Genomic DNA, 15,879 nt, shown 5'->3' with positions numbered 1-15,879 from the left:
TCTCTAGACTGTAAGCTTGTTGTGGGCAGGGAATGTGTGTTTACTGTTGTATTATGTGAAGCAGTGTAGCTCAGTGGAAAGAGCACGGGCTTTGGAGTCAGAGGTCATGGGTTCGAATCCCGGCACTACCACATGTCTGCTGTATGAGCTTGGGCAAGTCACTTCACTTCTCTGAGCCTGTTACCTCATCTGTAAAATGGGGATTAAGACTGTGAGCCCCACGTGGGACAACCTGATCACCTTGTATCCCCCCCAGCGCTTAGAACAGTGCTTTGCACATAGTAAGCGCTTAACAAATGCCATTATTATTATTATTATATTTCCAAGCGCTTAGTACAGGGCTCTGCACACAATAAATTCTCAACAAATACCACTGACTGACTGACTGACAATTCCCTGTACACCATAAGCCCTCAATTAATACTATGGAGGATAATGAAAGGTCCTCACTAGAAATCTCTGCCTTGGGGCTCTGAGGCAACTTTTTGTTGGCCTCAAAGCCATAGAGAGAGGGGGAGATTGGGGGGCAGAAGGGAAAATCCAGGTTTCAGAGAGAGAGAGAGGAAGAACTAGGGCCAGACTGTCTCTACCACATTAAAGCTCAAGGCTGAAGTCTAAATACAAATCTTTTGTAATCACTAGGATTCGCCAGGAGATTGAGACTGATAATTTCCTCAGGTGTCCTAAATACCCCATCTCAAAGGTTTGAAGCAAAGTCTCAAAAGAATCAGCATTTCTATTTTTGCATACAAAGCACTCCTTTTACTGCAACAGCATATTTCAATAAACATGATTATAGTTTCGGAAAAATCAAGTACTACGTCTCTTCTATAATTACTGCATTAAGGACAAGTTCTTAGGCAGAGCAAGCTTTACCAAAATTTCTCCCAACATTGCATGTTTTGAGCAATTCCACTGATTTTTTGCTTGCTATTGTTTACTTATAAGAATTTCAACAGTTCTCTCTGCTTACAAGGGATTTAAGCATGTCATTTTTCTTATCGAATTTCTGGTTCTGTGCATCCTGATGGCCTCAAGACTTTTTAAAAAAGAAATGCAATTTTCCATTCCAAATGTGGCAGGGAAATCAAAGTCAAATATAATGCCCGTAGTTTGAAAACAATAATTGGAAGAAATACCCTCCCAGAGTGAGAGGGTAATGGGTGTAGGGGGGAATAAAGTGTCACTCCAAATAGAAGCCAATAATAGACAAAAACATGTTAGTTACTGACTTTCTATATCCTCCCCCAGTCTATAAGAAGGCAAATTATGTTGTTATTTAACTTTGACAACAGCCTGATACATCAGCAGGGGTGAGAGGAGGGAGAGGAAGAGAAAGTGGGATAAGTAAGGACTGTTGCCCTTTTTGGAGGCAGCTTACTCTGAATGCCAGGAGGGACTGTGATTGGAAATTTGCTGCTCTTCTCTCCCCGCTACTACCCAACCACTGCAGCTCAGTATCTGGCCGGGTCTCTGGGCTGTCTTCATCTTTGATTCGCCTCATCAACTCCGAGAGCCTAGATTATTGGACTCAAAGCAATCTGGGAAACTCACAAGGCCACCCAGTTTGGTTTTCACCTTGACTGGTGAGGCAGTGTGGCCTAGCGGAAGGAGCACAGGGCTGGGAGTCAGGACACCGGGGTTCAAGTCCTGGCTCTGCCACTAGACTGCTGTATGACTTTGGGCAAGTCCTTTAACTTATCTGGGCCTCAGTTTCCTCATATGTAAAACGGGGACGTCCCCAGCGCTTAGAACAGTGCTTTGCACATAGTAAGCGCTTAATAAATGCCATTATTATTGTTGTTATTATTAGAAGCGACTGCTTCCACAGCTGCCAGTTGAAGCCTCCCACTCTGAGGTCTGGGAAGGTGCCGCTGGGTGTAATTTCCCAACTACCTGGCATATGAGCAGGCTACCCTTTATGGAAAATGGATGTTTCAAGTGGAAACTAGAAACTCAAAAACCAGGCTCTGATGTGTGTCCTTTAAAATCTTGAGGTCAGGTCATCTCTGCGTTAGGCTGAGAAGGGCTACCTAGCCAAAGTGGCTTAGTCTCGGTAGCGATTTCCCCTCAGGCTGGTCTGTCGGCCCAGAGCTTATCTCTGTGCTGAAATAAGGCCGGGCGAGATTTCTCCTGAACAAACCCCTCCAAGGTTTGGGTGAAGGGAAACAAACTCCCCAGCGGAATGTACTGTGTGATTTGCTACAATCAACTGTCTCCCTCGTCTGTCTCTCCCTTCTAGACTGTGAGCCCGCTGTTGGGTAGGAACCGTCTCTATATGTTGCAAGCTTGTACTTTCCAAGCGCTTAGTACAGTGCTCTGCACACAGTAAGCGCTCAATAAATACGACTGAAGGAATGAAGGAAGGATAAAATACCCGTTCTCCCTCTTCGACTGTGAGTCCCACGTGGGACTGGGACACCGTCCGATCTGATGGCCTTAAGTCTACCCTGGTGCTTAGCCCAGTGCGTGGCACATAGTAAGTGTCTAATAAATAGCACCATTAAGGGACCATCATACAGGGAGCACCCAAACTCTCTTCAGTGTAGAATGGCTGGGTTGTTCCTAGAGGGGAGGGAGTCTGGAGCAAGTCACCTGACATCTTGGTTCTGGGGTGATGGATCGGAAGGAGGAGAAGAAGGAGGCGCTTGTAGGGGCAGAACTACTTGCCGGTGTTGCAATTTCTGCCTCTACACCAAGCTCCCACCCCTGGAAACCACACCCCTGGAACCACCATTTCCAGAGATTTGGTCCCTGTCCCCTCCCCTCCGAGGGGCCTGCCTCCTGCTGGGAAGGACAGGATCCCTGAGGCTTGGAGTTCCGGAGGCCGACCCAATCTGTCACATCCTAGACAGCCTGGCTAAACTGACCAATCTCAGGAGGATATCTGAGTTCTGAGGAAATGCTTCCACTCACCGCATCCTCTGGTGCCTACCCCAAGAAAAATCAGAGAGCCCATCACCTCACCTCTGATTCAAAGACGGCTTCGTAGGAAATGCAAAAAGTCAAAGGTCCACTGTGGCCCTCGGGCTCTGCCTCGTCCTTTCCCCAACTGAAAGGGGCATTTTTCCAAAGAAGACAAAGGTGGATTCTTCCTTTCCTCTACACTGAAAGCTCACTGTGGGCAGGGAACGTGTCTACCAACTCCTGTTGTATTGTACTCCCCCAAGTGCTTAGTACAGTGCTCTGCACACAGTAAGCACACAGTAATGGACTGATTTATTGATCGACTACTGTACAATGGAGCCTAATCTTACTACGAGGGCCCAAACCCTCATACCACTACCAAACTCCCAACACAACGAGGAGCCTAACCCTGGTCACGTGACCCCTCAGAAACAGAAAGACGATCACTTCGCTGGACATCCTATGAGGTCAAACAAAACGAAACAGAAAAAACGGAAAAAAGCGGGATCGTGTTACCTGTCCTTAGATATGGGAGCTACGAGCGGTGCATACCAGTTCACTGCCACTTCACAGTGGGCATCAAGGTATATCAAAACCTTTGAAAAGAAAGAGGCAGGGTGATAGAAGCTATACATCTCCATTCAGCCGCATCTACACATGCAGTTCTGGGGTAAAGTTATCACTCGTTGCAAAGTTAATGATGGGGGTGGCTAGATTGTCACAACTAGTCATGTCAAAGCAGCAAGGTATTTACATCAAAGATACCCAGGGAGAAAAGTCATTTTTTAGAAAAAAGCACTTTCCGCTTCACGGTCGAGAACATATATTACATCGCCAGTGATGAATGATATCTCTACCTGTCCGAGCTTCGCCTTCTGGGCCCCAATGCTCCGGGCTTGAATTAAACCTTCTCTCCTCTCGTTTCGAAAGACTTTCACCAGACCGTTCCACTGCTTGATGTAGTCATCCAGCCTGTCCTTTAAGTGTGCTGTTAAAATACACAGACAAGCACGTGTGAGCAAATGGTCTCTCCATAATTGGGTTCTGCATTTATAAACCGATTTAAATTTCACTTTTTTGGTACAATCAATCAATCATATTTATTGAGCACTTACTGTGTGCAGAGCACTGTACTAAGCGCTTGGGAAGTACAAATGGCTAACCCCCAGAAATCTCAGTAAGCTCCTTTCGGGGGTGGGGATAATGGCTACAAACTCTATCATACAGTGTTCTGCAGAGCGTACATGCTCAATGCATACCACTAGTGATTGATTGATTTTAGTCCGGAAAAGTCTTGGACTACTGTTAGACACAGTGGGGTAAGGAAATTCAAGCTATATCTCAAAGTTATTTCCTGGTCAACTGGAAAGAGTCAGAGTAGAAATGTGACACCAACCAATAAAAGGTATTTATTGAGTGCTTACTTTGTGCAGAACACTGTATTAAGCATAAATTATTTATATATATATATATATCACAGCAAGCAGCATGGTTTGTTTAGTGGATAGAACTTGGGAATGAGAGTCAGAAGGTCATGAGTTCTAATTCCGGCTCTTCTACTTGTCTGCTATGTGACTCTGGGCAAGTCACTTCACTTCTCTGGGCCTTAGTTACCTCATCTGTAAAATGGGGACTGAAGCTGTGAGTCCCACGTGGGACAGGGACTGTGTCCAACCAGATATGCTCCTATCTCCCCGTCCCCCCCCCACCAAGTGCTTAGTACAGTGCCTGGTACATACTAAGCACTTAACAAATACCATAATAATCATCATTATATAAGTATATGTATATATATATGCATTTATTTATAATGGCATTTGTTAAGTGCTTCCTGTGTGCCAGGCACACCACCACTACTACTACTACTACGACTACAACTACTACTACTACTACTGGCATTTTTAAGTGCTTACTATGTGCAAAGCACTGCTCTAAGCGCTGGGGAGGATACAAGGTAATCAGGTTGTCCCATGTGGGGCTCACAATCTTAATCCCCATTTTACAAATGAGGGAACTGAGGCCCAGAGAAGTGAAGTGACTTGCCCAAAGTCACACAGCTGACAAGTGGTAGAGCCGGAATTAGAACCCATGACCTCTGACTCCCAAGCCCGGGCTCTTTCCATTGAGCCACGCTGCTTCTCTGCTAAACAATGGAGTAGATATAAGCTAATCAGGTTGGTCACAGTCTGTGTGGGCAAGGAACATGCATACCAACTCTGTTATATTGTAGTCTCCCAAGAGCTTAGTACAGTGCTCTGCATACAGTAATTGCTCAAAAAATCCCATTGATTGATTGATTATATAACCATATGGCCTTCTGTGAGCAAAAGTAGCCTGGCCTAGTGGAAAGCGCATGGGCTTGTGAACCACAGGATCTGGGTTCCAATTCTGGCTCTATCACTTGCCTGCTGTGTGACCTTGGGTGAGTCACTTGACTTCTCTAGTGGAGATCAAACACCTGTTCTACCTCCCTCTTAGACCGTGAGCTTCATGTAGGATAAGGACTCTGCTCTGATAGTACTGTATTTACCCCATTGCTCACCACACAGTAGGCACTTAACAAATACCACTATTACTATTAATAAGAGTAGTAGAGAACTGAGAGTTGTGTAAAGAAAAGCAGTGTGGCTCAGTGGAAGGAGCACGAGCTTTGGAGTCAGAGGTTATGGCTCAAATCCCGGCTCCGACAATTGTCAGCTGTGTGACTCTGGGCAAGTCACTTAACTTCTCTGAGCCTCAGTTCCCTCATCTGTAAAAATGAGGATTAAAACTGTGAGCTCCCCGTGGGACAAGCTGATCACCTTGTAACCTCCCCAGCACTTAGAACAGTGCTTTGCACCTAGTAAGCACTTAATAAATGCCATCATTATTATAATTATTATTAAATATCCACAGCTTGTGATATGGCACTTGTGAGCCAGCTTTGACAAAGGCTGCTAGAAATATGTCCCCACTTTCTGTGCTTACCAGCAACTTAGTTAATGGGTCCAGAAATCTGTTTTACTTTCCATGAGCCAATTTGCTTGGGCACTTCGCTGCATAAATAAAAATGTTTTTGTTTTTTTTTTCCAGGGGAAGTTAGGACTGAAACCATAGCCTGAAGTGAACCAGTTATGCTTCCCAGTGGATAAAATTTCCTCCACCATAGAAAGCTCAGTAATTGCTTTGGTGCTTATAGCGCCACGGAGATTTGCCCTTATTTGTATCTGTTAACGAGGATCTGTTAAACAGGGAAAGGGACTGTGAAAATTGTGTCAGGCAATGTTCTATGGGCTGGGGCAGATATGAGGTAATCTGATCATTCACAGTCTCAGTCCTAAGTGGGGCTCGCATTCTATGCGAGAAGGAGCACAGATATTTACTTAATTCCCTTTTACAGAGGAGGAGACTGTGTGAGCTGTTCCTCCCCTCAGAGAGCTTTGGGGAAGGAAAAATGCAAAGAGCCCCTCTGAAGGAAAACCCCACAGAAAACACGAAAAGTCTACATGAAAATAATCAGAATTCAGGTCACGAAGGCAACCCGATAACTCAGTAATTAACAGTTTACTTAACAGCTGATGAGGCGTTTCCGATTTTAAAGTCCCCGTCGAATGGGAAAACTAGAATTTCAGATGCTTCTCAATGAAGGCCGCAGTTAGGACTGAGTTTAGTCGAAATTCACTCCCGGCCCTCTGTTGGTGTCTACAGATCCCAAAGGAGGTAGCTGGCAAATTTATTTGGATTTGGTAAAATATGTCTAAAATGTTTTACACCCCAAAAAATCATGTGATAGGTTACTATCAAAACAGACAATTCCTTGAAAGCAGGGACCATGCCTACTAACTCTGTGATGTTCTTTCAAGTATTTAGTGCAGTGCTTTGCACAAAGTAGGAGCTCAGTGATTGACTGATTGACATGGCCCTGAACGGTTTGCTTTCCTCACTTCATTTGGTGGTCCGTTTTTCCTATCAGGATGGTCCAAGCATCTGCATTTTCAAAACTGAAAGAGACCCTTCAGCTGTCTCAATTTCCGTATCTGTGAAATGGGGTTAAATACTTAGTACAGTGCTTAGTACAGTGCTTGGTATGGGTTCTAATCTCAGCTCCGCCACTTGTCAGCTGTGTGACTTTGGGCAAGTCACTTAACTTCTCTGTGCCTCAGTTCCCTCATCTGCAAAATGGGGATTAAGATTGTGAGCCCCACATGGGACAACCTTGAGTACCTTGTATCCCCCCAGTGCTTAGAACGGTGCTTGGCACATAGTAAGCGCTTAACAAATACCAACATTATTATTATTATAATAAGTGCTTAACAAAATTACTATTATTACTATTATCGTCCACATAATAAATACTTCACAAATACGACAATTACTGTTTCAGTTCATTCATTTGTTGAGCACTTACTGTGGGCAGAGCACTGTACTAAGTGCCATTCAGTTTTCTCCAATTCTATAACCCAGAATTACTGGTTAGAGGAAGTCTGCATTTTTGGAGGCTACTTTTCCCCTGCTTTCTGGTTGAAGTTGCAGCCACGCCAGTCTCAGACATCTTATCTTACAATGAGGGACCATGATGACACCCCTAAAAGCCAGCAATCGTTTCATTCCAAAAAAGAAATCCCAAGTTCAAATTTTTATTACTGAAGTTCTGGAGGTGGACCCAGAAAAATTCTTGCCAAATAGGCATGGAAAGGTTATTTCTGAACTTCCTCAGCCATGTCTCTTGAGAGTGAGATCAAGGCTCTGACCATTTCCATGAGAAGCAGCGTGGCTCAATGGAAAGAGCCCGGGCTTGGGAGTGAGAGGTCATGGGTTCAAATCCTGGCTCCACCAATAGGCAGCTGTGCGACCTTGGGCAAGTCACTTAACTTCTCTGGGCCTCAGTTCCCTCATCTGTAAAATGGGGATGGAGACTGTGATCCCCAAGTGGGATAACCTGATCACCTTGTATCCTCCCCAGCGCTTACAGCAGTGCTTTGCACATAGTAAGCGCTTAACAAATGCCATCATTGTTATTATTATTATTATTACTATCTGCCACTCCCTGACCAAGTTCCATTTCAGGGGGGAAGGAGTGTAAAATGGGTTAGAGGTACCTAGAGCTACTTAATTTAAGCGACTTGTTTAGTCTTTCCGGGGCTCTGTCTCAACTCACATGTTCTGTCCATGATTTGAAACTGTATTAAGTCGTATCCCACTTTGTGGACCGAGAAACAAAACACGCACATGGAAGGAGTGCCTTTCGGAACGAGTTGGCCAAAGAAAAAAAAAAATCTACGTACAGTAAAGCTATAACATTTCAATACTATCACGTGGGCTAAGCATTCTGGCTATTCTCCAGAGAGTCCCATTTAATTTCAGTGACAGACATAAACTTAGGGTTTTTTGGAGGCCTAAGATTAATAATTTTATGTTTGTCTCATCTGATGGGCTGATGTGAGTTCAGAGCTGTAGTGGTTTCAATTTTCTTGATATTTACTGTGTTTGGCATTCAAATTCTTCCACAGATTTATGAACAAGGATATTTGCTTACAGAAACAAATTAATTTCAGATGAAAAAAACCTTGAAAAAAAATCAATTTCTCTTTTCAAAGTAGAACCAAGACCAACCAGCACTTCTTCACCGCTACACTTACAGCTGTTATAGATGTTCTTTCATAAAAAAAACCTCTATAAAAAAAGACAGTAGACGTTTTCATTTTATCTGGGAGCTTAAATCAAGCTTAGAACAAAATGAGGTTTGAGAGAAGCACCTCCATACAAAGAGGCTCTATCTTTCCTGTCAAATTTTGCTCCGATATCATCACCCAAGTGTGTGAAACACCTTGCTAAGGAGCTCATGGTCTCTGGCCTGGTGGTTATTGATGGCGCCCCGTGTAGTTCGCTCTGCTGGAGACATCATCTTTAAGTCTGCCGATAAATACTCTAACAGAAACTGCTCAAACCCAAGGCGAGAAACGTGAAGCGGAACTGAAGAGCCCACTTCCCAGTCCTCCCCAAATAGATCTACTTAAGTCAACTATTACAAATTCTATTGTGTAAAGTTGGGTGTGGCTGTGTGGCCTCATTTAATTATTACGGCATTTTGTGTTTAGCTGGGATGGTTCTGGATTTCTTGTAGACTTTCTCGGGCAATGTCAGAAAATACATAAAAGTCCCCAAATTGGGATTTTTCTATCTAGGCTGGATGAGTTCTCTTGCACCAAGCCCGACCTGCTCTTGCTCACTTGGGCCAGAGCATTCTAGGACTTGTCCAACGGGCAACCCATGGCGCCGGGGGATTTAATCTCACACTTTCCTCCACCGGCCACAACTGTCGAGACAGAAGGGGAAAGCAACCAAGCTAGGGCTGGTTCTCCAGTAAATAGTACTGTCTGTGCACAACACGGAACTAAGCGCTCAGGAGAGAACAATAGGATTAGTAAACAATAGGATCCATGATCCCTGTCTTCAAGGAGTTTAGGATGTAACATCTCATTTTTCAACAAAACAATGCGGCTTGACCATGGGTAGCTTACAGAAATGCTGAGACCACTGTTTGCATTGATCAAAAATCTTTTTGTCTTTTACTAAGAAACAATGTAGCCCAGTGGAAAAAGCACAGGCTTGGGAGTCAAGACACCTGGGTTCTAATCGCATCTCCACCACTTGCCAACTATGTGATCTTGGGCAATTCACTTCTCTCACTCTCTTCTGTGTCGTCCTGACTTATTCCCTGTATCCATCCCCTCTCCCAGTCCCAAAGAACTTGCGTACATATCTGTAATTTATTTATACTGATGTCTGTCTCTCCCTCTACACCATAAGTTTGTTGTGGGCAGGGAATGTGTCCATTTACTGTTATATTGTACAGTGCTGCGCACATAGTAAGCTCTTAACAAACACGACTGACAGACTGACAACTTCTCTGTGTCTCATCTGTAAAATGGGGATTAAATACCTCCCCTTCAGACTGTGAGCTCCGGTCGGGACGGAGTATGCCTGCCCTGACTGTAACTGTATCTACCCCAGGGCTTAGCACATAGAAAGAGCTAACCAAATACCATAATTCTTATTACCATTCACGTAAACCAAGTAAGCAGGCTAATAAAATCTGACAGTCGCAGTTCTGAAATTGCTCGAACCATCAAGTTCGGTGTTAATTCTAGAAACATTTACCTTTGTTGCTGAAATCATCAATCAGTACAATTTCTGCCAAGTATCTCCTTGGTGTCCTTTTAATGACACTGTGAACGGTTCTCATGAGAGTTGACCATCCTTCATTATGGAAGACAATAACAACACTGGAAGTGAGGAGGTTTTCATCATAATGCCAATACTTGCATCTGAAAGAGATTTTAATAGGGTTATTGAGAAGCAGCTTGGCTCAGCGGATAAAGCACTAGTTCTGGCTCTGTCATGTGTCTGCTGTGTGACTTTGGCAAGTCACCTCACTTCTCTGGACCTCAGTTACCTCATCTGTAAAACAAGGATTGATAGTGTAAGCCCCACGTGGGAAAGGGGTGGTGCCCAACCTGATTACCTTGTATAATAATGATGGCATTTATTAAGCGCTACGTGCAAAACACTGTTCTAAGCGCTGGGGAGGTTACAAGGTGATCAGGTTGTCCCATGGGGGGCTCACAGTCTTAATCGCCATTTTACAGATGAGGTAACTGAGGCACAGAGAAGTTGAGTGACTCACCCAAAGTCACACAGCTGACAACTGGCGGAGCAGGGATTTGAACCCCTGACCTCTGACTCCAAAGCCCGTCCTCTTTCCACTGAACCACGCTGCTTCCTTAGCATCTTGGAACAGTGCTTGGCACATACGTAAGCACTTTAACAAGTACCATAATTAGTATTATTATTATTATTATTGTTGGGCAGAAACGAGCAGGATATGGAACACCCAGTTTCCCAGATACAACATTCCCCATGGTTCACTCATTCGTTCAATCATTGAATCATATTTATTGAGTGCTTACAGTGTGTGGAGCACTGTATTAAGCAGCCTACAATAAACAGACACATTCCCTGCCCACAGTGAGCTTACAGTTCCGCTAGTCTCCTTCCTGTCTGTCCGCCCAATACAACAATACAAGCTGCATTCATTCATTCAATCGTATTTATTGAGCGCTTACTGTGTGCACAGCACTGTACTAAGCACTTGGGAAGTACAAGTTGGCAACATATAGGGACGGTCCCTACCCAACAACGGTCACGGTCTAGAAGGGGGAGACAGACAACGAAACAAAACATGTGGACAGGTGTCAAGTCGTCAGAACAAATAGAATTAAACAAAGCCAGCCCCTCTCCAGAATCGGGGGAGAAACTGAGTTAAACACGTTGGAGTTCTCCAATTAATGGGCTATACCTCCTTTAAATGCCAGAACAAACGGCACGGCTGCTCAGGATACCGAAGGATGCATGGGACTGTATAGACTGTGAACCCCATATAGATTGTGTTTAACCTAATTCACTTGAATCTACCCCATTGCTTAGAAGAGTGTTTGGAACATAGAAAGCGCTTAACAAACACCACTTAAAAAAAAAACCAAAAAGAGAAGACCAGTGTGACCTAGTGGAAAGAGCAGGGCTCTGAGACCCGGGTTCTAATCCCGGCTCCGCTGCTTGTCTGCTGTGTGACCTTGGGCACTTCCCTTCTCTGTAGTTCAGTTACCTCATCTATAAAGTGGGGATTAGGACTGTGAGCCCCACGTGAACCACTGGCTGCGTCCAACCTGATTATCAGCGCTTGGAACAGTCCCTCGCACATAGTAAGCACCTAAGAAACACCATTAAAGAAAAAAAAAAGAGGGAAACTCGAGGAACATCTGTACATATACATCCAGATGACGGCATACAGAGTGTGATCCCAAGCCTGCTCTCCAGATGGAAGAGGGGAGCTTCGAGCCAGGGTCGCTTCCTGACAAGCCAGTAGCTTCTCCAGGTCAAGAAACTCTGGCTTGGGAATTGGCTTTTCCCAACGACTCTCCGGGTGATTCAGAGAAAAGGAATTGCCCAACGCTCACTTCTTCCACAGGCTGCGGGGAGGCCCTAATTTTCTCCTGATGGGCTTTCTGGTTTGAACTCATCTGGGTCAGAAGCCTGACACCTGCAAGAAAAGAGTTCCCATGCTCTGCTTCAGGCATTTGATCAGACTCATCATTTGGAAGAGTTTTTAACTCTGACTCTTGAATCCGAGGAGATGCTTTCAAGCTGTGGTTTGACCAATTAATCAATGCCATTTATTGAGCACTCACTGGACTAAGCACTTGGTACAGTACAACATAATTAGCTGACAAGTTCCCTGCCCATAATGGGTTTAGTCAGTCAGTCAGTCGTATTTATTGAGAAGAACTGTCAGAGAAGCAGCTGTGGCTCTGTTGAAAGATCATGGGCTTTGGAGTCAGAGGTCATGGGTTCGAATCCCAGCTCTGTCACTTGTCAGCTGTGTGACTTTGGGCAAGTCACTTAACTTCTCTGGGTCTCAGTTCCCACATCTGTAAAATGGGGACTAAGACTGTGAGCCCCATGTGGGACAACCTGATAACCTTGTATCTTCCCCAGTGCTTAGAACAGTGCTTTGCACATAGTAAGTGCTTAACAAATACCATTATTATTATTATTATTATTATTATTTATTGGAGGCTTATTGTGTGCCGAGCACTGTCCTAAGCACTTGGTACAGTACAATATAAAAGTAGAACAGCCCATTCTGCACCCATGAGTTTACAATCTAGAACGGGTTACAGTTTACAGTCTGTTTCTCTCCTTCTAGGGAATGACGGTAGAGAAGACAGTGGAGGGGAGGAAAAAATTGTGAAAAAGAAGGCACATTTAAGGTCCCACATTCATTAATTAACTCATTCAATCGTATTTATTGAGTGCTTACTGTGTGCAGAGCACTGTACTAAGCGCTTGGAAAGTACAATTTGGCAACAAAGACAATCACTACCCAACAACAGGCTCACAGTCTAGAAGCGGGGAGACCCAAACCAAGTACATAGGCATCAATAGCATCAATATAAATAAATAGAATTATAGATACGTACACATCTTTAATAAAATAAATAGAATAATAAATATGTACATATATCCACAAGTGTTGTGGGGCAGGGAAGGGGAAGAGCAGAGGGAGGGAGTCGGGGTGTTGTGGAGGGGAGGAGGAGCAGAGGAAAAGGTGGGCTCAGTTTGGGAAAGCCTCCTGGAGGAGGTGAGCTTTCAATGCTCAGGAGAAGCAGTGTAGTCTAGTGAAAAGAGAACAGGATTGAGAGTCCGGGACCTGGGTTCTAATCCCGGCTCTGCTACTTGCTTACTGTGTGACTCTGGGCAAGTCACTTAAGGTTCCTCATCTAAAGAATGGGGATCCAATACCTGCTGTCTGCGCTCCCTTAGAATGGGATCCCATGTGGGACAGGAACTGTGTCCAACCTGCTTATCTTTAATCTACTTCAGTGCTTAGGACAGAGCTCGTCACAAAGTAAACACTTAAATACTATATTTTCATTATTTCATTTCATTATCTCACACTGCTAGAAGCAGCTTATCTAGCTGGGCAGGGCTACCTAGCATCTTGGTGTCCAGGGGCAACCGGCGCTTAGAACAGTGCTTTGCACATAGTAAGCGCTTAACAAATGCCATTATTATTATTATTATTGTTCATTCAATTGTATTTATTGAGTGCTTACTGAGGGCAGAGCACTGTACTGAGCACTTGGGAGAGTACAATATAACAATAAAAGGACACATTCCTTGCCCACAACGAGCTTAGAGTCTAGAGGGGGAGACAGATATCAATATAAATGGTAATTTATATTAACACTCTGGAGAATCTGGAGAGCAGATTTATCGCAGTGCCAAGAAGGCCATCACTTCATCCTTAACATCCCTTCCTTCCCTAGAGAAGCAGTGTGGCCTAGAAGAACGAGCATAATAATAATAATGATAATAATAATAATAATAATAATGGCATTTATTAAGCGCTTACTGTGTGCAAAGCACTGTTCTAAGCCTTGGGGAGGTTACAAGGTGCTCAGGTTGTCCCACGTGGGGCTCACAGTCTTAATCCCCATTTTACAGATGAGGTAACTGAGGCACAGAGAAGTTAAGTGACTTGCCCAAAGTCACACAGCTGACAAGTGGCGGAGCCGGAATTTGAACCCTTGACCTCTGACTCCAAAGCCCGTGCTCTTTCCACTGAGCTATGATGGCATTTGTTAAGCGCTTACTATGTGCCAGGTACTGTTCTAAGCGTTGAGCATGGGACTGGGAATCAGAGGACCTGTGTTCTAATCCTGGCTCTGCCATTTAATAACTATAAAAATAATTATGGTATTTGTTAAGCACCTACTATGTGCCGAACACTGTTCTAAGAGCTGGGGTAGATACAAGGTAATCAGATTGTCCCACATGGGGCTCACAGTCTTCATCCCCATTTTACAGATGAGGTAACTGAGGCACAGAGAAGTTAAGTGACTTGCCCAAAGGCACACAGCAGACAAGTGGAGGAGCCGGGATTAGAACTCACATCCTCTGACTCCCAAGCCCATGTTCTTACCACTAAGCCATGCTGCTTCTCAATTATTTTTATCATCATCAATCGTATTTATTGAGCATTTACTATGTGCAGAGCACTGTACTATTATTATTATCACTATTATCACTATTATGTACTATTGTATTATTATCACGGTATTTGTTAAGCGCTTACTATGTGCCAAGCACTGTTCTAAGCGCTGGGGTAGATACAAGGTAATCACTTTGTCCCACGTGGGGCTCACAGTCTTAATCCCCATTTTACAGATGAGGTAACTGGGGCACAGAGAAGTGAAGTGGCTTGCCCAAGGTCACACAGCAGACAAGTGGCGGAGTCAGGACTAGAACTCACGTCCTCTGACTCCCAAGCCTGGGCTCTTTCCACTAAGCCAGGCTGCTTCCCACGGATTGATTTCTTTTAGGTGCAGTGTCTTCCCACCCCAGTCTGCAGCCTGTTGGCCTGCTGACAAAACAGCCTCTACCAATATTCATTCATTCATTCAATCAATCGTATTTATTGAGCACTTACTGTGTGCAGAGCACTGTACTAAGCGCTTGGGAAGTACAAATCGGCAACATATAGGACCATTATTAACAAGGTGGCACCACTGTAAAGCACTTTGAGCTGCTTTTGAGAATGGGGGGAGACACTTGGATCCTTTGATTCCTAGACCCATAATCTCTCCATCTCAATTACCTTCCCAGTTACGTGGACTCTATACTGGGCGGGGGTGGGTGGGTGATATTTTTATGTAGTCTATTCTCAAGAAACACCTTCAAGCTTAAGATTTTCGCTTTATTACCATACTGAGAATAGACTACATAAAAATATCACCCACCCTCTATTCTCAAGAAACGCTTTCAGGCTTAAGACTTTCGCTTTATTACCATATTGAGAATAGACTACATAAAAATATCACCCACCCACCCCCAATATGTGGCATGGCAAGAGGTGGTCTACTCAAAGCTGGGCTCTTCCACCACGAACCGCCACCCACTGTCCCCCGCAGGCCTCGGGAAAACCTGAGAATCGATGACAATAAATACGATTGATGACAAGATCCTTTCTGTCCTGCAACTGCGGCTGAACACATCTCCTCCTCTAGAATTTCTCAGCTCGTTGGGCGATTCAGATTGGCTGCTACCCTGGGCGCTCATCAGACCGGGCAAACGGGTCCGCTTAGGAAAATCCCAGCCCCAGTGCCTTACTAATAATAATAATAATAATAATAATAATAATAATAATAATGGCATTTATTAAGTGCTTACTCTGTGCAAAGCACTGTTCTAAGCGCTGGAGAGGTTACAAGGTGATCAGGTTGTCCCACTCGGGGCTCACAGTCTTAATCCCCATTTTACCGATGAGGTAACTGAAGCACAGAGAAGTGAAGTGACTTGCCCCAAGTCACACAGCTGACAGTTGGGGGAGCCGGGATTTGAACCCATGACCTCTGACTCCAAAGCCCGGGC

At 44.4% G+C, this 15,879-nt stretch overlaps 1 protein-coding gene across 2 annotated transcripts in view; it reads right to left on the bottom strand.

Annotated features, from left to right (window-relative positions):
• The window catches only part of GALNT7 (polypeptide N-acetylgalactosaminyltransferase 7), a 139,606-nt gene that overhangs the window by 25,483 nt on the left and 98,244 nt on the right, over window positions 1-15,879 (bottom strand). For both annotated transcript variants that reach the window (XM_038755164.1, XM_038755163.1), the window contains exons 3-5: window positions 10,048-10,214; window positions 3,765-3,895; window positions 3,424-3,503 (exon numbers count right to left, since the gene is read on the bottom strand). In XM_038755164.1, the coding sequence (XP_038611092.1) occupies window positions 3,424-3,503; window positions 3,765-3,895; window positions 10,048-10,214 (378 nt within the window). The remainder of the gene's footprint in view (window positions 1-3,423; window positions 3,504-3,764; window positions 3,896-10,047; window positions 10,215-15,879) is intronic.

The sequence above is a fragment of the Tachyglossus aculeatus genome, chromosome 12 (genome assembly GCF_015852505.1).
Source record: "Tachyglossus aculeatus isolate mTacAcu1 chromosome 12, mTacAcu1.pri, whole genome shotgun sequence".
In the NCBI taxonomy this organism is placed as follows: Eukaryota; Metazoa; Chordata; class Mammalia; order Monotremata; family Tachyglossidae; genus Tachyglossus; species Tachyglossus aculeatus.
Note: the sequence above shows the minus strand (reverse complement) of the source record. Positions and strands in the feature narration are given on the sequence as shown.